Source organism: Hippopotamus amphibius, chromosome 6, assembly GCF_030028045.1.
Source record: "Hippopotamus amphibius kiboko isolate mHipAmp2 chromosome 6, mHipAmp2.hap2, whole genome shotgun sequence".
NCBI lineage: Eukaryota > Metazoa > Chordata > Mammalia > Artiodactyla > Hippopotamidae > Hippopotamus > Hippopotamus amphibius.
Genome location: NC_080191.1, coordinates 114,656,195 through 114,680,207, shown reverse-complemented (window position 1 = coordinate 114,680,207; position 24,013 = coordinate 114,656,195). Strand labels below are relative to the sequence as shown.

At 46.1% G+C, this 24,013-nt stretch overlaps 2 protein-coding genes across 3 annotated transcripts in view; one reads left to right on the top strand and one right to left on the bottom strand.

Annotated features, from left to right (window-relative positions):
• Positions 1-9,398, top strand: part of RAB6B (RAB6B, member RAS oncogene family) — a 61,665-nt gene extending 52,267 nt beyond the window's left edge. The window contains exons 7-8 of one of the 2 annotated variants that reach the window (XR_009054416.1): positions 699-788; positions 2,701-2,760. Coding sequence is in view for 1 of the 2 variants with exons in the window: in XM_057740213.1 (XP_057596196.1) it covers positions 2,701-2,767; positions 4,870-4,934 (132 nt within the window). In the remaining variant the exon portion in view is untranslated. Of the gene's footprint in view, positions 1-698; positions 789-2,700; positions 2,768-4,869 lie in introns of those variants that run through there. The other variant, XM_057740213.1, reaches the window with a different exon arrangement.
• A 2,981-nt stretch (positions 9,399-12,379) lies between these two features.
• Positions 12,380-24,013, bottom strand: part of SRPRB (SRP receptor subunit beta) — a 30,113-nt gene continuing 18,479 nt past the window's right edge. Inside the window, exons 6-7 of the mRNA XM_057737920.1 lie at positions 23,917-23,971; positions 12,380-14,391 (exon numbers count right to left, since the gene is read on the bottom strand). Coding sequence (XP_057593903.1) covers positions 14,178-14,391; positions 23,917-23,971 — 269 coding nt within the window. The 3' untranslated portion in view covers positions 12,380-14,177. The remainder of the gene's footprint in view (positions 14,392-23,916; positions 23,972-24,013) is intronic.

Here is a 24,013-nt window from a genome sequence, read left to right as displayed (position 1 = left end):
CAGCCGCCAACTTCCAGGCAGCTGAGAGAAGCAGCGTTTCCCTACCTCTTACCTCACTCGGGATGGACGTGCAGAGGGTCAGTCCGATGAGCATTTTGGGGTGCCTGCCTTGTGCTTGGCAAGTGCTCGGGGCTGTGGCAGGCCCGGCAGGCTTGTAGAAAAGAGCCCACCCTCGGTGCAGTTGGAGCTCGCAGGAGGTAGGGGCGCCTGGGGAGGCAGAATCATCAGAGGAGCCGTAGAGGGGGTGGGGTTGGGGCTGAGCCTGGGAGCAGGGGGCTTCTCCTGGGTCCACAGACCCCCAAGGAGTTCAGGGATGGAGTTCAGCAGGTCAGTGGACTTGGGTGGGAAACAGCTATACCTGTCTCTGCACTAACCTCTGACAGGTGTCTAGCATTTCCTGCAGCCACGAGCGTAGGCAACACGGCTGGCTCCGTGTGACAGCAGCACCTGTGCCTTTATCACAGCAGAGGTCACAGCCGCCTTCTCACGGTGTCTCGGGTCTCTTGGACTTCCCGCACCGCAGTATCTCAGGGGCTGTCAGACCCCCGCTGGCTCCTGCTCTTTAGCATGTTCCTGAGGAAGCACAGGTGCTGCTAGTCCCCAGGCTGTATCTTTAAAGATTTTAGAAGTTTGTTTCAATACTAAATGGTTTCCTTTACATAAACCTTACATGTAATTCATTTCACACACTTAAAAAGAGCCCATAGGCTTCACCCGCCTGCTGAAGGCGTCTTTGGATCACAGAAGGTGAGGAAGCCCTGTCTGCAAGAAAAAGAGGACTCAGAGAGGTGACGAGGGGCAGGGGCGGCCCGGGCCAGGGGACCGGCATGGGCACAGGTGCTGCTGGAGGGGCGCCGAGGCCTGGCCGGGGGTCGCTTCTGCCCTGCCACCGCCAGCCGTGTCTGGGGGCACTGGACAGGCGGCCGCTGCAGCAGCTGGCCACGCGCAGTGAGGGTTTACCCTGCCTGGGCAGTGCTGTGCCACTGGGAGGAGGCAGGGGAGCGGGAAGGGACGGAACAGGAGGCGCCGAGTGCCCAGGACTCAGTGCCCCGCCCCAGCTGGAAGGTCCTCAGCATGGCTCTGTTCACTCCCACCCCCTTCCCAGCCTCCTTCGGAGTAAGGCCAGGGTGGCCGTGGTGTCAGCTGGAGGAGGAAGCTACCTGTCTCTCGAGGCCCGCAGGAGACATTGGGCTGCTGCTATGCTCAGCGCTGATGGAAAGGCCTGGGGGACGGGGAAGCAGAGGGCACCAGTGCAGAGGGCAGGTAGCCTCTGGCCCAGTGGTCAGAGAGCCTCTGGTGCCCCCTTTCCAAAATGCTCTGGAAGCCAGGCGATGGTCTGAGCAGGAATTGTATATGGTCAGTTCTAACCCTGTGTGGTTCAGAGGCGTCTCCACACAACGCAGGCTCCTGGACTCTGAATGTGAGCATATCCGCTCTCAGAGGCCCCCATGTGACCCCCAGAGCTTCCGTCTAACTGGCAGCTTGGCCACCGGCAGAGGCTGTGACCGTTTTGACAGCCAGATGGGCAGAGCGGGGCTGCCTGGGGCAAGGCCACGAAGGAAGGCTGAGCCCTCTGCCCGCTCTCCCACGTCTGCCGGCCGCGCTCAGAGGCCCCTCTGCCGCCCGCCCACAGGGTCCCATACCGTGCCGAGCCCCCCAGCATCTTCCCCACTCGGGCCCTCACTGCCTTTGGTCCTGTCACCCAGCCTGGGTGCTCCCATGTGGCTGGGCTCTGGGGTAAGACCATGGATAAGACTCACCCTGTGTTCAGGGAGCTCAGGCAGCGGAGAAGGTTTCGGCCCAGCGCTCACCTAGTTCCTGTAGTTGCTGTTTGTAGAGAGATGGGAGAGCATTCAGAATCTTCTGGTGCCTTGTATTTCTGCCTTGTACCTGCTGTCACCCCCTCGGTTCCGTGTCTGCCAGCATCCCACCTGGCACCCTGCGCACCCCTGCTGCAGTGCACACGTGCACACGCGGACACACATGCACACACCACACAGTTCTCCCTGTACACACATATAGACTTACACGCACAGAAACCATGCATGGGCACATATACACACCACACACACTCATCCCCCCATACGCACAGATGCACGCACACACAGATGCCACCCAGCCACACGCACACCACGCATACTCCCCGACACACGGCATACACATCACACCCACCCACACCCAAGCAAACCCACAGTATGACACTCACACGCCCATGTCCTTATTCCCTCCGAAAAGTGTCTCTCCGCTGTGACCGTGTGGCCCCGACGGCCAGCACCCAGCTGCCTCGATGCCCGTGGACTCGCAGGCCTCCCTGAGGAGAGGGTCACTGTCTCCAGGGCAGGTCCTAAGTCCCTTCCCTGCACCTGGGCCCCACGTGGGCAGTGGGACGGAAGCTTGTCTCCCGGGGCCTAGATCCTTTTCTGCACTGGGGTAGGTCCCTTGCCATCCCCATGACCTGCCCTCAGCCCCGCGTGGCCCTGTGCCCAGCCTCCCTGGGTGAGAGGCCTGCCGGGGCCGATGCCGTGAGGGGTGCTGGGGGCGAGGGAGGGAGAAGTTAGGAGCAGCCCCTGCTGTCCAGAGTGCAGTCAGTGGGACAGAAGAATAGAGCCCGAGGTCAGGGTGCGAAGAGGCAGAGGGCGGAGACCCCGGGAGCAGGAGGGGACGGACGGGGCCTCACGCTGCATCTCCCCCCATCCCCAGCTCTTCCGACGTGTGGCCTCGGCTCTGCCTGGAATGGAGAATGTCCAGGAGAAAAGCAAAGAAGGCAGTATCCTTTTCCTTTGACACGTGAGTGAAAGCTGTGCTGCAGAAGCCCTTTATTCATTGGCTTATCCACGTGGTGTGTTAGAACAGTGCTCAGACCCTCGCCTGGCGGAGAGCTGTGCTGTGGGGCCTCCTCTGTACAGGGATGAGGCTGAGCTCCAAGGCCTTTAAGACCCCGTCCAGCTCAGACCACCTAAGCTTCCACCGCTGTGCGGGGATGCCAGCGGGGTGTGTGTGGAGGGACAGTGTGGGGCAGGGAGTGAGAAATAGTAGCTGCCCTTCTTTCCAGTGAACACAGATTTGTGTTTCATGGAGACAAGTGGAATCTCCACTTCCGTGCCCTTAGACATGACCTCAGCGTGGTCCAACCTGCTCTACACGAGACGACTGCCCCACCCAGCCCTGCGCCGCCCAGGGCCCCCCCACGGCTCTGGGGTCTGCGCGCCCCTCACACAGACCGCCCCAGGCCTCAGGCCACACCCAGAAGCTGGAACTGAGGCTCAGAGAGGCGGTCTGATTTGCCCTGGGGGACGGAAGGCAGCTGTCGATTTTCTGTTTACTAGTTTATTTATCCTCTGTCACGTTATAAAAAATGTGTTTTATGTATATATATACTGCATACTCACAAAACAAGATAAAAATGTACCGAAGAACACTGAGGTTTAGGGAAAATAAGGGAACATTGTGGACAAAGTCATACTCAAAACGTGCCGTGGCCAGGTAGCCAAAAAGCAGTAAGGAGGGAACGTGGTCAGTGGTCTCTAGGGGAAGCATGGCTTTTTCTAGGGCTTAACTTCTGAAGAACCTCTCCCATCCTCCTTACAACAGGGGCCACAGACCTCCCTAGGACACCGGCAACGGGTCCCATCGCAGGGCTGCTTCCACCCCCACCCCCTCGCAGCCCCATCCCAGCCCCACAGGAAGGGCGACTCTGTGCAGGGCTGTGCCCAGGCCTGGCCGGACTGGGATTTCGGCCTGGTGAGGGCAGAGGGAGCAGCCTGGCTGTGCCCTTTGCACCCGCTCCTCTGGCGGTTCCAGTCCGTGCACCTGCTGCTCGCCGTCCCCAGGGCGCCCATGGAAGGGGCCGGAGCAGGGGCAGTGCTGACACCCTCCCCCAGGGATGTGGGGTCTCACAGCAGCCGCTTCAGGGTCTAAGTGATCTGTTCTGACGGAAGCTTGAGGGGGTCGAGGTTGCTGTGCCCACCTGGGCAAGGCCCATGTAGCCCTGTAATTTGCGAGGTGGGCTCTGTCAACGTAAAAAAAAATGCACAACGTGAGAGTTGCGAGTTAAGTTTTATTGGGGGCAAAATGAGGACGGCAGCCTGGGAGACCGCATCCCAGATAGCTCTGAGAAACTGTTCCAAAGAGGCAGGGAAAGCTCAGTATATATGTAGTTTGGTGAAAGGGAAAAACATGCAATCAAGCACATATTGTTTACAAATGACTGCTAGTCACAAGGAGCGGTCGTCACCATGAAGGGTTTTAGTGTTTTTCTAGATATGAGGAGATATAAGAATTGGGCCCATAACGTTGGCTCCTGAAAATATCTGACGACCTAAAGACCTGTTCTGCCAGTTTTTCCCAGAGCACAGAGAGCCTCCTGTCAGCCCTCCACCCTGAACACCTTTCAGGGGGACGTTGGCAGTCAGCAGCTGCAGCAGCACGTGATTTAATCTTTGTAGAGGTAGCTGGCAAATGCCAATGGCGAATGCCAATTGTAGCGGACAGGTCCATGCCTGGCCAGCAGGCTCTCCACATCCTGTGCACTTTGGGGCCGGCAGGTAACAAGGCCGAGGCTGAGTCTGGTCACCGGGAAGGCTTCTAAGAAAGAGTCTGTCTGGCCTGCGTTTAGATGATGGTCCCACAGCCCAGGACGAGCTTTTGCTTCTGGTAGATACAGGTGAGGGCGTGTGGGAGGGACAGGAAGAGGAGGAAGGATGGGAGCTGGTGACCTGCATCCTTCTGACCCAGGCCAAGCAAAGAGCAAGTTCCTGGGTGTTTGCAGAGACACAGAGGGGCTGCGCAGGGCAACTGAGGGGGCACCGGGGCGGGAACGGGGGCGGGAGCCTATGAGAGCGTCCTCTTCCTTAGCCCCTCCCCCTGCAGTGATCGACATCAAGCTGGACAAACCCCAGGAGCCCCCAGCCAGCGAGGGCGGCTGCTCCTGCTAATGCAGCCTGACCGCCGGCTTCCTCTGACATTACTCGCTTGTTGTGTTGCTTCCTATTGGTTAGCTTCCTAAGGGGGGGGTGGGAGATGAGCTTATCCAGATGGGAGGATTTTTCTTTTCTCTCTGTCTCTAGGAGTCGGGTGGGGTGGGGTGGGAGGGAGGCTGGGCATCAGGGATCACGTCACTCTTTAACAGCTGTTACTCAAACAACTATTTTTTGGTTTGGTTGTAATATATTGTACTTTATTAAGATTGCCAAAAACTGTTGAAATTTAAAAAAAATTTAAATCATGTGTATACAACTTTTTGCCAGATAAAAATGTAGTCATTTTTATTTGAAAGATGTGCTTTTTTTGTTTTTGTATATTTGTAAACTTACAGAGACCCTTTTCCACACACCTCCTCCTTCCTGTCCTCTTTGAACGGTTCACCACCTCTGCCCTCCTCCCACCCCCAGACCAATACATTTAAACAATTAACTGGGCAATTTAATCAGGCTCCAACCCCCGGGCTGTCTGGCCCACACCAACCAGGCTCCACCAAAACAGGCCCTACCTGGTTAAATCAAACACTGATGGAACGAAACAGCCTCTGAAGAGGCAGCTGTGACTCTGTCCTTCTTCCATGGCCAGAGGGGAACATCAGTCATGGCCCCGAACTGAAATTAAGGCCTCGTGAACTGCAGGGAGCCCAGCCGCAGGCCCACTGGAATTACGTCTGCCTCTTTCCCCTCCCTGAAAAGCCTTGAGAGGGCACTTGCCACAGGCAGCCTTCTGTTCTCTGTGGTCCACCTAGTGATTGGCAGAGCGAGAGGTCTTGGGAAGGAAGGAAGGACGGGGTGCTGTTGGCAACTGTGCACTGGTTTACAGACTAGGGGCATCACGTGTAGTTTTGAAAATGTTTTAAACAGCCTGCCGGGCGATCAGCACACACGTCTGAGTTGAAGGTAAGGAAAAGGCAAAAGGAATCTCCGTGTGTGCCCCCTGAAGCCCTCCTCTTTGGATGCCAGGAAAGCTGGAGCCTGTATCACACAGCATTGGCCCGTCTGTGACTGGGGAAGGGAGGGTCTGCAGAACTGCCACCTGGAAGATGCCTGTTCGCCGATCCTTGGTTGCTAATATTGTCGTGTGCTGTTGTGGAAAAGCTGACTTCTTGGCGTGTTTCTGCCACCCTGGCATAGTGCAGTTGAAATCTGTATGCACAGACCTTTGCAGATATTGTAGCAGCACTCTGGTTGCCTGAGGGTAGGGCTGAGGTGGAGTCCCCAGAAGGCTTCCCCAGAGAGAGCCGTCCTCGCCATTTTTGACTCATTTCTGAGAAGGACTTAGTCCTGAGGACCTCCCTGTAAAATCTCTGAAGAGAACTCTTTCGCTAAGCGATGTAGCCTGCTTGGCCAACGTTCCAAGTAGACCCAGACTCACCAAGCCTGAGCCGGCATAAAGCCAGGCAGTGGGCAGCCACTCTGGCCAAAATCGGTAAGCCCTGCCCTCCAGGCCAGCGTTGCCTCTTCCTCCAGGCCGCTGTTGGGCTTGTCATAGATGAGCTAAATGACCATCTGGGGTGTGGTAGGGGGTAAATTCCTCCGTAAAGCAGGGCTGCAACAAGTTATTGCGATGAATGGGGAACTTCTCAGAAACGAATCCAAAATGGCAGTCCGTAGGTGCAGCGGGACCTGGCAGGACTCACTGATAATTTGTCCAGTGGGCCCGTCACACGCTCAGCTAAGGAGCCTGCGTGTCAGAGCTGATCTGTAGAGAGGAGTTTATTTTCAGGTGAAGAAAAGAGGAAGTAGGGTTGCCACTGAGCTCCTCTTCCAGAAGGCAAAGACCAATGTACGAACGTAATTCCAGTGTCACATGTTGAGTTTTTATATGTGTACATAATTATATAGAGAGATAGACTTGTGTATACACCTTCAATACACACGTTCTCACAGAGATACACGTGCTCAATGTATATTCTTGTTTTTCCTGCTCTCAAGTTGGAACTTGCATTGTGATAACAGTTTTGGAAATCCAAAAGTACTGCAACGTGTTGAAGTAAGAACTACTTAATATTGTCCAAAAACTTGTGATTGTCTTGCCATCAATAAAATAATGCATAGATGTGTTAACTACAGGCAAAAATAGCCCCCGGGAACATGTGCACCGTTTCTCTCTGTACTTATATGCACAGGTGTGCGTGCCCACGTGGGCCAGTACCGCCCCCCCCCCCCCCCATGGCACGTCCCCAAGTGGTGCTTGTTGGAAGAGTGTTTACTTACCTCGTGAGAACTCATAGGAGTCCAGGTGACAGCACCCGGCCCGGCTGGCAGTGAGGGCTGTTGCTTGTGGCCCCTGGGGCAGCCCCATTTGCAGGGATCTCCTTGGGTCTCAGTGAATGAATGGGTGGTGGATTTTTATTTTCTTGGTACTAAAGAGTACTTTTTCTTAAAACATTCTTGTAAAAAAGGGTAGAAACTCAGTCCCCTTCTCATGTGTACACATATCTAAGGCACCCCTTTTTTTCCCACCACAGCCTAGAAGAATAGTAAGAGATGCAGTAGACACCATGTGGCTTGATGTGGCCTAGGTGAGCCCTCCTTTCCCAGCAACGACACAACATCCTCTTTCCTGAGCCCAGGCCCTCCCAGCCCCGTGGGCTTCTGCAGCTGAGAGCGCTTGCCTCCCCTCATCCTCCCATCTTGGTGCCACACCGTTCCATGGGCAGCCCTTCCTCGGGCCTCATCTCCACTCCTCACTCCTGGGCCTGTCAGGACAGCCAGACCTCCAGCACAGAAGGGCGTTGGCCCCTTGGCTCCCATCTGAGGCAGGTGCCATCACTGTCCTCTTGCTTGTAGGTAGGATCTTGTCTCAGAGTTAAGGTTCAACAATGAAATGACCAGGTTCCCCTGAAGAAAATGGCGTGGAATCCCTCGGCATCTCCCGTGAGAGTATCCCATCGTTGCTGAATCCAGGTGGGCTGGCACGAGGCAAAGGGGAGGAACCTTTTTGGGAAACGATCTCAGTTTAGCCAGTGGTTTAGTCTCTCTCCCTGCAGAGCAGCCCTGACCGGGCAGTAGAGCAGGATCATCTTCCGGAGCCCTCTTTTTTACTGTGAGGAATCTCAAAAAAAAGCTGTCAGTGAAGCTCCTGCTTTGTGGGCCTCTGAAAAACTGCGCACACGGTGGGAGAGGCAGGAAGCGTAATTATGAATGCACGCACGTGCCAGAGTGAACGTGTGGCGCCAGCATCTCGCGTGCTAGAACTGCAGCTGTGTGGTCCAAGGCTCGCTAGCATGCCGACTCGATCAGAGGCCTCCCTGCCATCACTGTCACCACTCTCTTCCTATCAGCATCCTCCATCGGTCTGGAGTGTCCCAGGTCCGAGGAGCAATGGCCAGATCAGTTCAAGTGTCTCAGGCAACAGAAACGAGGGTTGATAAGGCGGTAGCTGAGGTGCAGACACATCTTGAGGGCAATGTCTCTGTCGTCCTGGGGGCCGGCCAGTGCTGGGAGCCCCCTGCCCTCAAGTACCAGGTGTGACAATAATGGCACCGCTGGCTTCGGTGTCCCGCAGGCAGAGCAGCCTCCTTCGTTCACGTGACGGAAGGCGGTGAGGATGTCAGGATGTGAGAAAGGGAGCTGAGGGCTGTGACGTGTGTCTGAGCCACACGGGGCAGCTGAGCTGAAGGGTCTGTGCATCAGCCAGTGGGCACTCGTTTCCTAACTACCTCTCCCCCAAGAATGCGAGGCATTGTGCCCTGGCCACAGCAGAGTGAGGCGGAGGGCCCATAACCCTGTCTGTGCCAAGGCAGAGAAACAAGACCAAGAAGGGCGACTTGCTTACGACCACCCAGTAAGCTGGAAGCTTACTGGGAACCAAGGTGTTTCCACTCTTCATCCATTGCCGACCTGTGTGTAGCAAATGCGACTGTGACCGGCACACAGGGCTGCTGGGCACGCGTGCTCCTCAACCATCTCTATGCTGGTTCGGACGTAAGAGTCTGTCCAGCGTAGCTGAGTGAGGCAGGAAAGAACCCACGTACATTTCAGGCTTCTCCATTGCAAAGAAGGGCCAGTCCCCAAGTCCACTCTGATTGTCAGACCAGGGCACCCTTTGGATTTTTTTGTTTGAAATGAACTATTTCAGTGTTCCAAAACCTTGAGCTCTCAATGTGTAACCTCCCTGGACGTCACATCCCCCGTCTCCCTGTGTGGCTGACACTCTGGGCAGGGCGTGGTTTATCCTTGCTGTGAGGTTCGGACGCTTCCTTCCAGTGCGAAGCCTCCATACGTTGACAGCCAGCCTGTATCACGTGGTGTGTGTCACCTTCCCCCTCACCGGTCCCCATAAAAGTGATTGGGCCTGAGGAGCAGAGGGTGGCATTTCCATCTCTCACTGGCTCAGCAGGTTTAAATGGCCACATTGACTTTACATAAAACTGTGTAAAATGTGGAAGGCTCAGCATGTTGATCAAACAATAAAGTGTCCTAATTCTGAACACAAAGCCTCTCGTCTGATGTTTCTAAGTGGTGAGTCATATATGGGGGTGGGGGGAGTGTGGTGTGAAAAAACGGATTTCTTCAAGTGCATGCTCTACAAAGACCCTCCTCTCATGTCTGGATGGTAGTGTGTTCACTGTCCAAAGTCCTTTGCTTCTCCCTCCTGCTCACCTGGGCTTTCCACCAACTCAGAAGGGGAAGAGGCAGGACACACTAATAAGACTAAATCCACACTCACTTCCAGAATCTCCATTCTGCCCGGAGGTTGATGGAAAGGGGAACTCCAGGTGGAACTGAGAGTCAGGGCTGTGTGACACCTCCTGTCACCCCTGCTCTCCACTCACCGTGGCTGAGGGTTAGGAAGGGTGGATGCAGGGGCTGGATCTCTCTTTCTGCCGGTGATTTCTGGAAAACATTTAAAGGCAAGAATCCAAGGTGAACCGTAATCCCCTTTCAGATGACACTAAGCTGCCTCGTACCCCCTCCAGCGTCACTCCACACCAATCAGAGAACATCCCGGAGATGGCCCTTCAGGTCTCACTCACCTCCAGACTAGTGGCTTTCTCTATCATCATAGCTGTGTTCTGCTGTCCAGTGACCAAGGGTTCAGAAAGGACCTTCAACAATCCTACGCTAACCCCCAATTTTTTAAAATTATTTATTTGGCTGGGCCAGGTCTCAGCTGCAGCATGTGGGATCGTCATTGCGGCATATAGGATTTAGTTCCCTGACCAGGTATCGAACCCAGGCCCCTGCATTGGGAGCGCGGAATCTTAATCACTGGACCACCAGGGAAGTCCTCAAATTTTTTTAAAAGCATATTTCAGTTGAAACAAAAATATCTTAAGTCAAAAATAAATTGGGTCATCTAGAAAAAAAAATCTTAAGTCAAAAGAACATCAAGTGGGGACTCCCCTGGTGGTCCAGTGGCTGAGACACCATGCTCCCAATGCAGGGGGCCCGGGTTCGATCCCTGGTCAGGGAACTGGACCCTACATGCTGCAACTGGGAGTTTACGTGCTGCAACTGGGTATCCTGCATGCCACAATTAAAAGATCCCACATGCCACAACTAAGACCCAGCACGGCCAAATAAATAAATATTAAAAAAAAAAAAAAGTAAAACCTATAAAAAAAAAAAAAAAACACCAAATGCCTCACACATGACTGGACCGCAAAGCGGATGCTGGGATCCCAGGAGGCTCTGAGATCACGTTGGGGCCGCCTGGGTGGCACAGCCGCACAAGAAAGGGTGAAGGTGAGGGCAGCACTGAGGTAGTAGACCTCGGGGCCCGCGCAGGGCAGGGGGTCCATGCAGCCAAGATGGAGCCCGTGCTAATGAGGGGAAAACGGGGGGCTACACTGAAAGGCACATTTCTTCACCTCAGAATGCGACCATATGCCCATAAAAACAGGAATCATGCCGTACTTAGCACTCCCAGAGCCGGGCAGGGTGCTTGGCGTTTTCCAAATGAATGAGCACCATACACAGCTCCTGTGAGTAGTCAACAGTTTAGGGCTTCGCAGCTGAAGAAGGAAGTGGGACTGCTTTCCTGTGCAAAAGTCAGGTGAGGTAACCACCTTCCTTTAAGTAGGCGAAGGGCTGAAACAGGAGAGGTAGTAAGCATCTCAACCGCTGCTGAGACGCCTTTAGGTCAGAACAGGTGTAACCAACTGAAGCTTTGATGATTACATTCTAAATCCAAACCTTTAAAAAAAGAAGCATAACACTCTGGCTGAAATGATCTCAAACCAACAGAACACAGCCGAGTGCCTCACACACAGCAGGACCACCGGACTCCCAGGGGCACTGAGACGGAGGGCGTGAGGAAACGTAAGGGACAGACCCCAGGGACCCCGCCAGCAACAGCGGCTGTTGTTGATGAGGAACTAAGAGCCCAGCAAACCGTCAGGCATCTGGCAGGGGAGGGGCTACCAAGGCCCCGAAACGCTTGGAAAGTGTTGAAAGAGCTGGAACAAACAGGCGGCCTCGGTCTGCAGGGGTGCTGTGTACGCAGCGGAGACTCCGTTCCGGAAGTGGCGGCATTTACCAGGGTACTGAGTGCCCAGGGCTTATTCGTCGCGGCTGCCTCCACAGTGGCACCGCACCAGGGCCTGCACCGCCCCACTCGCAGGGCACAGGGTCATTCACATCGGGTGGCAGCTGCCCTGGAAGCAGGTCTCAGTGCCCCGCCATGAGGGGCTCAGACACTGCCATGTTCCCAAGGAGGTGTTTCAAGCCACAACTGTCTCACCTGTAACATACAGTCATGCCTAGTCTGCTGGTTCCCGTGACCTGACATCCCTCTTTCCACTCTGGCCTTGTCTCCCATCCCATGAAGAAATGGGCCTATGTTGGCTGAATGGCTTCAGGGCCACAAGATAATTTGACCTCCCATCAGAAACCCTTCCAAGTTCCCAAGGACTAGTCACCACGACCGCATTCTGGCCCAGACCCACAAGATGACTGCGGCACAGGCTTAGGAAGCAGGATGAGGGTGCCCGGCAGGGGCTGTGTAACCTGCCTGCCCGCTTCACCCTGTGAGTAGAATGAAACAGGGCTTGTGGCCCAAAGAACTTAAAAACAAAACACACTAAAGGCACACATGATACTCCAGGAGGCCAGATCACCTGTGAGGGTGCTCCCAGGACCCCCAGGTGCTTGGCAGAGGTCATGTCAAGTGTGCAGATTCCTGAGACCACAACAGATCTACTGCTGGATTGAATGTTCAGATGCAGTGTCCCCAGGTGAGCTGTTTAACAAGCATCAGTTAATTCTGATGCACGCTAACATCTGAGAATCACTGTTTGAGATGTAACTTTCCTTTTGCAAAAGACCATCTTTAGGTCTTGAATAAAATTCAACCTTGCTCCCCTTCTTCAGTCATTTGTTTTGTGTACTGCTTCATCCGATAAAGTAAAACACTTTATTACCAGAAAAAAAACAAAAAAGCTGAGAGAACACACATGCCTCTTAACGGTAGCATCAAGCCATCGATGTTTATTCAGGTGAGCACTACCTATGATTATGTGCACATGCCACATTCATCACATTCCTTCTGGGTTTCTGGTTCATTGTTCTTACCTATTTCCTTAAATTACTACTTGGCTAATAAGGAAAGGGCAAGAAAGTCCAAAAGACAGTAAGAACATGAGCAGCGGTGAGGCTACCCAATAAGAACCCTTCCAGGGTCGGACTCTACCGTCTTCTCACGTCAGCTTGGGTTTATTTCATACTCCAGCAGCAACGTGTGTGATGCATGGGGTGGGGGTGGGGGAGGAGGTGCCCTGGGGTCCCCTCACTCAGGGCCAGAGTGACACACAGGAAGGGGAGACAGCAGGCAGAGGCCTGGGCTGTAGTGCATGTACGTGGGGGCCACACTCACTGGGACACCACCGGCTCCGTGCTTTTCTCCTTTGCCTCTCCCCATCCCTCAAGGCCAGGTTAGGCACCCCACCACACGCTCCCGGGATGCCCTGCACCTTCTCCTGTTACGGTCCTTCCCGCGCTGTTCTGGGATGTGTGTCTCACTTATCCACAGCCACCCTTGTCTCCTTTCAGACTTTAGTTGGCTTGTCCCTGAGCGTGTGAAGTAGGCATTGAAGAGTTTGTTCCTATGTACACTGCAATCATTAGGCCCTGGAAACTTGGAGTTAGGCCTGAATCCTAACATGTGCTCCATTTGTACCTACTCTTACACTCTATTTAAATGCTTAGAGCTAGACAGGTTGTTTTATTTACCAAGAAACGTACTAATCATTTATAAAAGCCATTAAAAAAGCCATATATTTAAGAAAACAGCAAAGAACACCACTTTGAAAATGCGTTTTAAAAACAAAACACCAAACAAAAAACAACAAACCCACCAGTGAATATGCACTTTAAAAATCTACAGAGAACTTTTTTCATCTTCTATTTGTTCCACAGCAGTCAAGCTGAGAGTACAAAATAGGAGCTCATCAAACAGCATGTGAAGACGGCCCAGGAGCACTCATGCATCCAGAAACACAGATCAGCTTCTACATCCTCATATACTCCCCAGTTAAGGGAAACCACTAAGAATGTACATTTCTAGTGTGCATTTTAGTGGCATCTGGGGATTTATCACTTACAGTTCTATCATCTGGGAAGACTCCAAGGGTCACAACATGTTTTTGAAACCTACGTGCTATGAGGCTGGAGTGTGGACAAGTCACTGAGCTGATGAAGAACAGACCACTGTTACCACAGCCTTGCTGTTTTCAACCTGCCTTCACATGTCGGGAGACCATATTGTACTTGTACCTACAAATCTGAAAATTCACAGAGGACTAGATGATGTACTGCCCATGAACCTCAAGGGAAACTGGAAATCACCCAGTTCCAGACACAGACAGGTATATTTCCAGGAAAAAGGGACCAAAGCACAGAAGCAGAGGACAAGAAAACATTTTGGATGATATCTTATTCTCATGATAATATCCTCTATGTGAGGTCCGCTTGTTAGACCTTAACCTTACATCAAGAATATGCTAAACGGACCTTGCATACACTTTACAAAGGGAAGACGAATCAGATAGAAGTGACTGGCTTGAAAGCAATCAGGGAGAACTGAACTTAAAAAAAAATTCCACACTGGTTTCATCAATAATTTGTTTCCAGAACAAGCAAAAGTTCCTAACTATATCTGTGCCCCTTCTTCATCAATTTCAGACTACCACATCCTTTTCCACAACTGTCAGTCACATACACACAGTCATGTCTTGTATTTGGATCCAGCCCTCAGGCGATTCTGGCCAGCCACTTCTCCAGGTCCCGGATGTCAGCAGAGCCAGCATCCGCTCTTCCCCCCTTGGCACTGCACTCCAGGAATTCCAATTTGAGGGGCAACTGTGAGAATTCAAATTCTTTGCCTTTCTTTCCCAGCTGAGCAGGGGCAGTGCTGGAACTGTCCAGGGTGCTGGGGGCAGCAGAACGGGTGACTCGTAAAGTATTGCTGTCAGACAAAAGGAAAATGAGTCAGGAAGCAAAAAGAACTTAATTTGTACATAACAATTAAAGGCCTTTAGGAAGTCTTATTAATTTCTAAATATTTCAGCATTCATCTAAATACTTAATTATAAAACTGTCAATTATGCTATTAGGATGGTGGAAAAATCCTTTGCATTTATAGGTCATTCTCTTGGACAGACAGGATAGGGGTCCAACTTAACATGGCCAGATGACAGGTCAGTAATGAACCAAGGTCACATCAACCTTCTTTCAGCTCAGCGCCCCCTTCTACTAGGATTTCCTGCATGATGCCATCTTAAAGATATATTTTTGAGTCACCTGCTATAAGTCTTATAAAAGAAACCTTAAGTTTCTGAAAGTGAAGTGTAGGTAGATAGGATATTTATATTTATCTTGAGTCTATTTGGATACAGAGCTTAGAAATCCACAAACTGCAGATTCTCATATCCAGTCTGGGCCCAATTACTATTCTCTACTCTCTTTAACCACTAACACTTTCCCAATTCAAGTCACTTAACTGCCACCTGCTGGCCCCGATAGACAGTGCATGAGCAAGCCTCATTTGTCTACGTCTCTCCCCCTTTCTGCTGTCCAGAAGCAGACGAATACATGCTGATAATCTGCTTTCTTACAAAATAAAGCATTTCTTGGTGCTGCAGGATTTCATGAAAACTAGTGAAGAAGCCACAGAAAAAACCAAATACCTTGTTTAGAAAGACACACATACAAGGCAAAAGTATTTTTAAAACAAATAATTAGCACTTCCCTGGTGGCACAGTGGTTAAGAATCTGCCTGCCAAGGCAGGGGACATGGGTTCGAACCATGGCCCGGGAAGATCCCACATGCCACGGAGCAACTAAGCCCGTGCACTACAACTACTGAGCCTGAGCTCTAGAGCCCATGAGCCACAACTATTGAGCCCACATGCCACAACTACTGAAGCCCATGTGCCTAGAGCCTGTGCTCCGCAACAAGAGAAGCCACTGTAATGAGAAGCCCACGCACCACAACGAAGAGTAGCCCCCGCCCACTACAGCCAGAGAAAGCCCACAGCAACGAACACCCAACACAGCTACTTACTTACTTAATTAACTAAAAAAATAAAATAATTAATACAGGGAAAGGCATTTGGGGAGGAGCCCATAGAGCCTTCTAAGCAAGGTGGTGGGTCCATAGGTATTCACCTTACTATTCTTTAAACTCAATATACGTGCCACATATACTCTTTTACATATAAGATATTTTACAACTAAATAAAAAATTCAAAAGGAAAAACAGCCAAACATTATATTCAGCTCTCTTGCCATAACGCCATGTAAATATAGTAAATCTTGTGATTTAGAAGACTATGAAAGGCTGATAAGGCCTCATTCTCACAAATGGGGTTAAACTAAATTTAGACTCCTAATTTAACTGATATTAACCTTTATAACTTTTTAACATTTTATTTCACTGCCTTATAATACAGCATTTCTTTCTGTATTGTTTTTCTATGGCTCTTTAGAATGAAAAGCAAATGGACTAAGGAAAATGTGTTTTAAACACAGGAAAACTCGGGCTATGCTGTTAAAAAAAATGGATACACAAATAATATTATGATTGCTTTTTTTCCAAAGATAATTCTCAACAATTGCAACAGAAATTTTAGAAAAACAAATTATCTAATTCCAATTTTTTTAAGCTTAATGACAAGCAACATGCACCCTCAAAAGAGTGAATATCAAGAGTAGGAGAAGAGATGATGAACACGCAATTTCAGAAGGGACAGAAACCATCAAGAGTGACACCGGCAAGATGGCAGAATGGGAGTTTTCAGCACCAGTCCTCTCACAGAAACATCAATTTGAATAACCATCCACACAGAATCATGAGAGCTAAGGAATCCAGGTCAGAGAGTACAGCACCTGGGTATAACACAGAAATAAGAAAAGATGCACTGAAGAGGGTAGAAAGGACAGTTTCACTTTAGCATGTTACTGCTCGTGCAAGCCTGCACAGTGCAGCATGGAGAGATATGATTGACATGGGGGAAGGAAAGTGAAATGAGCACCCACTGTGTCACAGAACCCAGCATCAGGCCAGCCCCAGCAGACACAGGCACCTGGCCAGCCATGACAGATTCAGTTTCCAGGCCAGCTTCCACAGACCCAGACAGTAGGCCCACCCACCCACAAACCCAGGAGCAAGGCCAACCTGCCCAAGGACTCCAGCTGCAAGCCCACCCAGAATCTCTGGCTGGACTGACTAGAGAAGTACTTTCTCTGACAAAGTTAGTTTATAAAGACTAGAAGGAGTGATTACTTTCTCAAATGTGTATAGACACCGAAGTAAGGACACAAGTAGATCTATAAACTGCCTGGCAAAGAATTCAAAATAATTATTTGAAAGTCCTGTAAGCTACAAAAGAACATAGACAACTCAACAAAATGAAGGAAAGAATAAATGAACAAAATCAGAAAGTCAACAAAGATACAGAAACCATAAAAAACAAAAATTCTGGAGCTAGAGAACATAGTGACTGGATGTGAAAACTTCAACAGCAGAATCAATCAAGCAGAACAAAGAATCAGAGAGCTTGAACAAAGGTAATTTAAAATTACTCTGTGAGAAAAACAAAAAGAAAAAAGGAAAAAAGTGAAGAAAGTCTAATGGGACAGTATAAAAGGAGCCAATATATGCATCATAGAAGTCTCAGAAAGAGATAATGACAAAGAATCAGAAAGCTTATCTAAAAAAATAATGATAGAAAACCCCCAAATCTGAGGAGGGAAATGAGCATCCAGATGCACTAAGCCCCCAGAACCCCAAATGGGTTAAACATAAAGAGAACTTTAATGAGACATTATAATCAAAGAGACAAAATCAAAGAGAGAGAGAAGGTTGAAAGCATTAAGAGAAAAGCCAACTGTCACAAACAAGGGAAAAATCCATAAGACTAAAAGTGGATCTCATAGCAGAAACCTTGCAGGCCAGTGGAGAATGGGATAATATATTCAAAATGCAGAAAGAAAAAAACCAGCCATCCAAGGATATTATACCCAGCAAAGCTGTTCTTCAGAGATGAAGGACAGATAAAAGCATTCCCAGACACTCAAAAGCTGCAGGAGTTCATCACCACTAGTCCTGCCTTATAAGAAATGCTAAAGGGAGTTCTTCAAGGTGAAGTAAAACTAATCAAGAATATGAAAACATATGAAAGTATAAAACTCACCACACAGTAAGAATAGACTAAAATTCAGAATACTCTAGTATTGTAATGGTGATACATAAGTAATTTAACTCTAGCATAAAAGCTAAAGACAAAAGTATTAAAAATAACTATGACTAAAATAATTTATTAATGGATATACAATATAAAAAGATGTAAATTGTGACATCAGTAACATAAAATGTGGGGGAAGAGGTTAATGTACAGAATTTTTTGTATACAAAGTTATCAACTTAAAATAGACTGTCAGTATTCTAAGATGTTTTATATAAGCTCATTATAATCACAAAAAAACACCTACAATGGACATACAAGATAAGGAGAAAAAAATCAAAGCATAACAATACAAAAGAAATCATCAAATTACAAAGGAAGAGAGGAAGAGACAAAGGAACAATGAAACAGTCAGAAAACAATCAACAAAACAGAGTAAGTTCTTACCTATCAATAGTTACTTCAAATGTAAATGGTTTAAATTTTCCAATCAAAACACAGAGTGAATGAATGGATAAAAAAACAAGATCAAACTATATGCTATCTCTGAGAGATGCACTCTTGATTTAAGGTTCAAAGTAAAGGGACAGAAATTATATTCTATACAAACGACAAAAGAGAACAGGGCTGAATATATATATATCAACGAAACTAAGTCAAAAACTGTCACAAGAGACAGAGAAGGTTATTATATAATAATAATCATTATTATTCATCAAGAGGATAGAATAATTGTGTATATACACACACATATATATGTACCTAACATCAGAGAACCTAAACATATAAATCAAATATTAACAGAACTAAAGAGACAAGTAAACAGCAATACAATTATAGAAGGGACTTCAATACTTTCAACAATGGATATATCATCCAGACAGAAAATCAATAAGTAGACAGCATATCTGAACAATACTACAGACCAAATATACTTAAAAGACATGTACAGAACATTCCTTCCAACAACTGCAGAATACATTATTTTAAAGTATACATGGAACATTCTGTAGGATAGCGCATATATTAGGCCACCAAACAAGTGTTCAGAAATTTAGCAGGATTGAAATTGTATCAAGTATCTTTTCTGATCACAATGGTATGAAACTAGAAATCAACAACTGAAGGAAAAGCCAAAAATTCACAAATATGTATATTATACAACATGCTCCTGAACAACTAGTAGCTCAAAAAAGAATCAAAAGGCAGATTAAAAAAAACCTTGACACAAACAAAAATGGAAACCCAACATATAAGAAGACACAGGATACAGCAAAGGCAGTTCTAAGAGGGAACTTTATAGTAATAAACATCTACACTAAGGAAAAAGATCTCAGGTAAACAACTTAACTTGACATCTTAAGGAACTAGAAAAAGAACAAGCTAAGCCCAAAATTACAGAAGGAAAGAAAACATAAACGTCAGAGCAGAAATAAATGAAACAGACTAGAAAAACAGAAAATATCAATGAAACTTGATAGTTCGTTTTCTGGAAGATAAAGTTGACAAAACTTTAGCTAGAATAATAAAGAAAAAGAATACTAAAATAAAATCAGAAATGAAACATTATAACTGATACCATAGAAATATAAAGGATCATAAACAACTATTATGAACAAATTGAATAACGAAGAAATGGGTAAATTCCTAGAAATACACAACATACCAAGATTAAATCATGAATAAACAGGAAATCTGAAGAGACAGAGTAAGAAGATTGAATCAGCAATCAAAAACCTCCCAACAAAGAAAAGCCCAGGACCACAAGGCTTCACTGTTGAATTCTACCAAACATTTAAAGAAAAATTAATACCAATTCTTCTCAAACTCTTCCTAACAATTAAAGAGGTATTAACACTTCTAAACTCATTTTACAAGAACAGCTTTATCCTGATATCAAAGCCAGACAAGGACATTAACTACAAGTAATGAAAATTACGGGTGAATATCCCTAATGAATACAGACGCAAAAATCCTCAGCAAAATACTAGCAAACCAAATTCAACAGTATTAAAAGGATCGTATACCATGATCAAGAGGGATTTGTCCAAGATGCAAAGATGGTTCAATATTTGCAAATAAATAAAAGGGATACATAACATTAACAGCATGAAGGATAAAAATCTTATGATCATCTCAACAGATGCAGAAAAAGCATATGACAAAATTCAACATCCTTTCATGATGAAAACTCAACAAGACAGTTATAGAAGGTAGGTACCTCAAAATAACAAGTGCCATATATGACAAGTCCACAGATAACATCATACTCAATGCTGAAAAGCTATAAGCTTTTCCTCTAAGATCAAGAACAAGCTAAGGATGCCTACTTTTGCCACTTCTTTTCAACATAGTACTGGAAGTCCTAGACAATTAGGCAAAAGAGAAATAAAAGGCATCAAAATCAGAAAGGAAGAAGTAAAATTATCTCTGATTTCAGATGACTTGATGTTAAATGCAGAAAACCCTAAAGACTCCACCAAAAAACAGAACTAATAAACAAACTCAGTAAAACTGCAGGATATCAAATCAAAATACAAAAACCAGTTCTGTTTCTATGTACTACTAATGAACTATCAGAAAAAGAAATTAAGACAACAATTCCATTTATAATAGCATCAAAAACAATAAAATACTTAGGCATAGTTTTCACAGAAAAAGAAACAATGCTAGAATTCATATGGAACCACGAAAGAACTATAATGCTCAAAGTAATCTCGAGTAAAGCAATAAATCTGGAGGCATCACACTTTCAGATTTCAAATTATACTGCAAACCTATAGTAATCAAAACAATATGGTACTATAAAAAGACATATAGAGCAATGGAAAAGAACAGAGCCCAGGACAAACCCACATCTATACAGTCAACTAATCTTCAATAAGGTGACAAGAGTATACAATGGTAAAAGGATAGTCTCTTCAATAAATGGTGCTGGGAAAACTGGATATCCACATGCAAAAGAATGAAACTGGATCCTTATGTTATACCATACACAAAATCAGCTCAAAATGGATTACAGACTTAAATATAAGACATGATACCATAAAAATTCAAGAAGAAAACGCTCACTGACGTTGGTGTTGTGGCAATTAGTTTTAAGATATGAGACCAAAAGCAGACAACAAAAGCAAACATAAACAACTGTGATTACATCAAACTGAAAAGCTTCTGCACAGCAAAGGAAACAATCAACAAAATGGAAAAACAACCTATGGAAGGGGGGAAAATATTTGTAAACCATATATCTGATAAGGGTTAATATCCAAAATATATAAGGAACTCCTACAACCCAGTAACAAAAAACCCAAATAATCCAATTTAAATAATGGGCTAAGGACCTGAACATACAGGACATACAAAAGGTCAACAAGCACATGAAAAGATGCTAAACATCACTAATCATCAGGGAAATGTAAATCAAAACCACAGTGAGATATCACTTCATACCTGACAGTATTACTAACATCAGAAAAACAAAACAGGGCTTCCTAGGAGACGCAGTGGTTGAGAATCTGCCTGCCAATACAGGGGACACTGGTTCAATCCCTGCTCCAGGAAGATCCCACATGCTGCAGAGCAACTAAGCCCATGAACCACAACTACTGAGCCTGAGCTTTAGAGCTTGTGAGGCACAACTACTGAGCTCATGTGCTGCAACTACTGAAGCCCACGCACCTAGAGCCCATGCTCCACAACAAGAGAAGCTACGGCAATGAGGAGCCCGTGCACCACAACAAAGAGTAGCCCCTGCTCACCGCAACTAAAAAGAAAGCCTGCACAAAGCAAAAAAGACACAACACAGCCAATAAAATAAATAAATAAATAAATTTATTAAAAAAAAACAGATAAATGTTGGCAAAGATACGGAGAACAGGGAACCCTGGTTCATTGTTACATAATCTGGTGGGTATGTAAATTGGTACAGCTATTACAGAAAATAACACCGAGATTCCTCAAAAAAATTACAAACAGAACTACTACCATATGATCCAGCAATTCCACTTCTGGGTATTTATCCAAAGGAATTGAAATCAGGATCTCGGAGAGGTACATGCAGTCCCATGTTCACTGCAGCATTATTAACAACAGCCAATATATGGAAGCAATCTAAATGTGCATCAAAGGATGAACAGGTAAAGAAAATGTGGAAATATACAATGGAATATTATTTAGCCCTGCAAAAGAAATCCCTGCCATTTGTGACAACATGGATGGGCCTAGAGGACATTATGCTAAGTGAAATAACATAAACAAGACACAGTAAGACAAATACCATATGATTACACTTATATGTGCAATCTAAAACAGTCAAACACATAGAACAAAGAGAGAATGGTGGTCACCAAGGTGGGGGAGGGGGAAATGGGGAGATGATGGTCAAAGGGCATAAAGCTTCAGTTATGCAAGTAAGGTTAAGTGCTAGAGATCTACTATACAGCACAGTATTCACTGTATCCTTAAAATTTGCTAATAGGGTAGATCTTATGTTAAGTGTTCTCATGAAATATATATACACACAAATAATAAAGTGGGTAGGTGTAGAGAACCACAGAGGACACAGAGGACAATGACTTGGAGTAACAATCCTGAGAGCACATGACCGGCTACATGGCTGCAGACAGTTCTGAAAGCAGAAATAGTCTCAAGGAAAACCATTGAGATAAAGTAGTCATATAGCCCATGGCTCCAGGCTCCAGCTCCGAGTTAAAGATAAACTATCTCCCCTAACAGTCATAAAAAACAAGGTGTTCCGCCTTTTTCCTTTTTCTCTAATTGAAGCATATACCTCGTGATGTCCATTATCGTGATTTATAATCTAGAATGCTAGAATGCTTTTTCTCAGTAAATACGCTATGGGAATCAGAGCTCGGAACTCTTGACTGGCTTGGTCTTGAGTCTCCTGATCCCATGCTTTCCTATACTCTTGTGTGAATTTTCTTAATTCTGCCATGCCACTCACATTCAGGTTTGTTCGTGTGGATGAGATCTCCACAGGTAGGAAGAAATTCGGGGAAGTAATGCATATTTTTATGGCCTTGATGGTGCTGATGGTTTCAGAGGTGTATGCTTATCCCCAAATTGAGCTGTATATGTTAAATATGCACACCTTTTTACATATCAATTATACCTCAATAAAGGGGTTAAAATTTTCTTTTGATAGTCAATTTGAAGGCATGATGTCTTTGATAAATCTGACTGAATGGCTAACTTTTCTTCTACTATATATTTAAAAGTTTAAAGCATATGGAATTGAATATATTTCTCAATTAAAAAAAACAAAGAAACCACAGAAAACAAACCAGAGCTGGTAAAATTTTTCTGTAAAGAGCCATAAATTAAATTATTTTGGGTTTGTGGGTGATATTTAGTCTCTGCCACATATTTTTCTACTTTTCTTCTTTTCTTACCTGTCCTATAAAAATGTAAAACCACTCTTTGCTTGCAGACCCTCAGCAGGAGTTTGTCAGCCCCTGAAGCAAACCATATTCTACTAGACTCTAAGTTCCTCGGTACAGGAACTACATCACACTTCTTCCTAGAGCCGCATCCTAGTGCAGGGTCTTGGCATATATTAGACAAATTATAGGTGCTTGTTAAATGTGCAAAGGAGAACGTACATGGTAATGGGAAAAAACATACTAAAAGTTGAATTTATACAATTTTTCCTTATCAGATTCTTTTATTAAAAATATCCCCACACAACAGCAATAAGAAAATATAACTTGCTCTATTATAATATTGATGGTATCTCCTATGTAAGCAACCTGTTAGTTAGCTCTTACAAATCAGCAGAACACAGAGAAATGCTAGATTCCTTACAATTCAAAAGCTTATAGCACAATTCACAAATTTTTAAACACTAAAATCAAGCTAAATGAGACTGCCACAAAGCTTGAAAAGAAAAAACACGCTACAAAATAGTACCATAGATTTTTATATTCTTCTGAAGTGTTCCTTTCTTATTCTGTCAGTAAAAATTTCCATGGCTTTCAAATTTAGTTTTTAAAATCTTTCATATCTACTATAAACTAGATATAGAAACAGTGGGAAAACAAATTGAGCTTACAGTCTCAATAAACCTGAGATTTTCTTTCCATGAAAATTTTAAATATCTATAAACATCCCATTAATACTTTTTGTAATTCCATTAATTCTGTTGTCAGTTATTTAACAAGGATATTTCACACTAATCTTCAGGCTAAATTGTGATAATTATACAAAACTGAAGACATTAAGCAATGTATACATATTTCCTAAGTGTTAAGAGACACAATTAACCAATAGGACTTATTCTTACTTACATTTCTTTTTCAAGCTGCTGCTGAATTAACTTTGCTGATTTTGCCATTGTAATGTCTGTAAAGAAATAAAGATGTTGTTTAAAGCAGATAGGGTCTT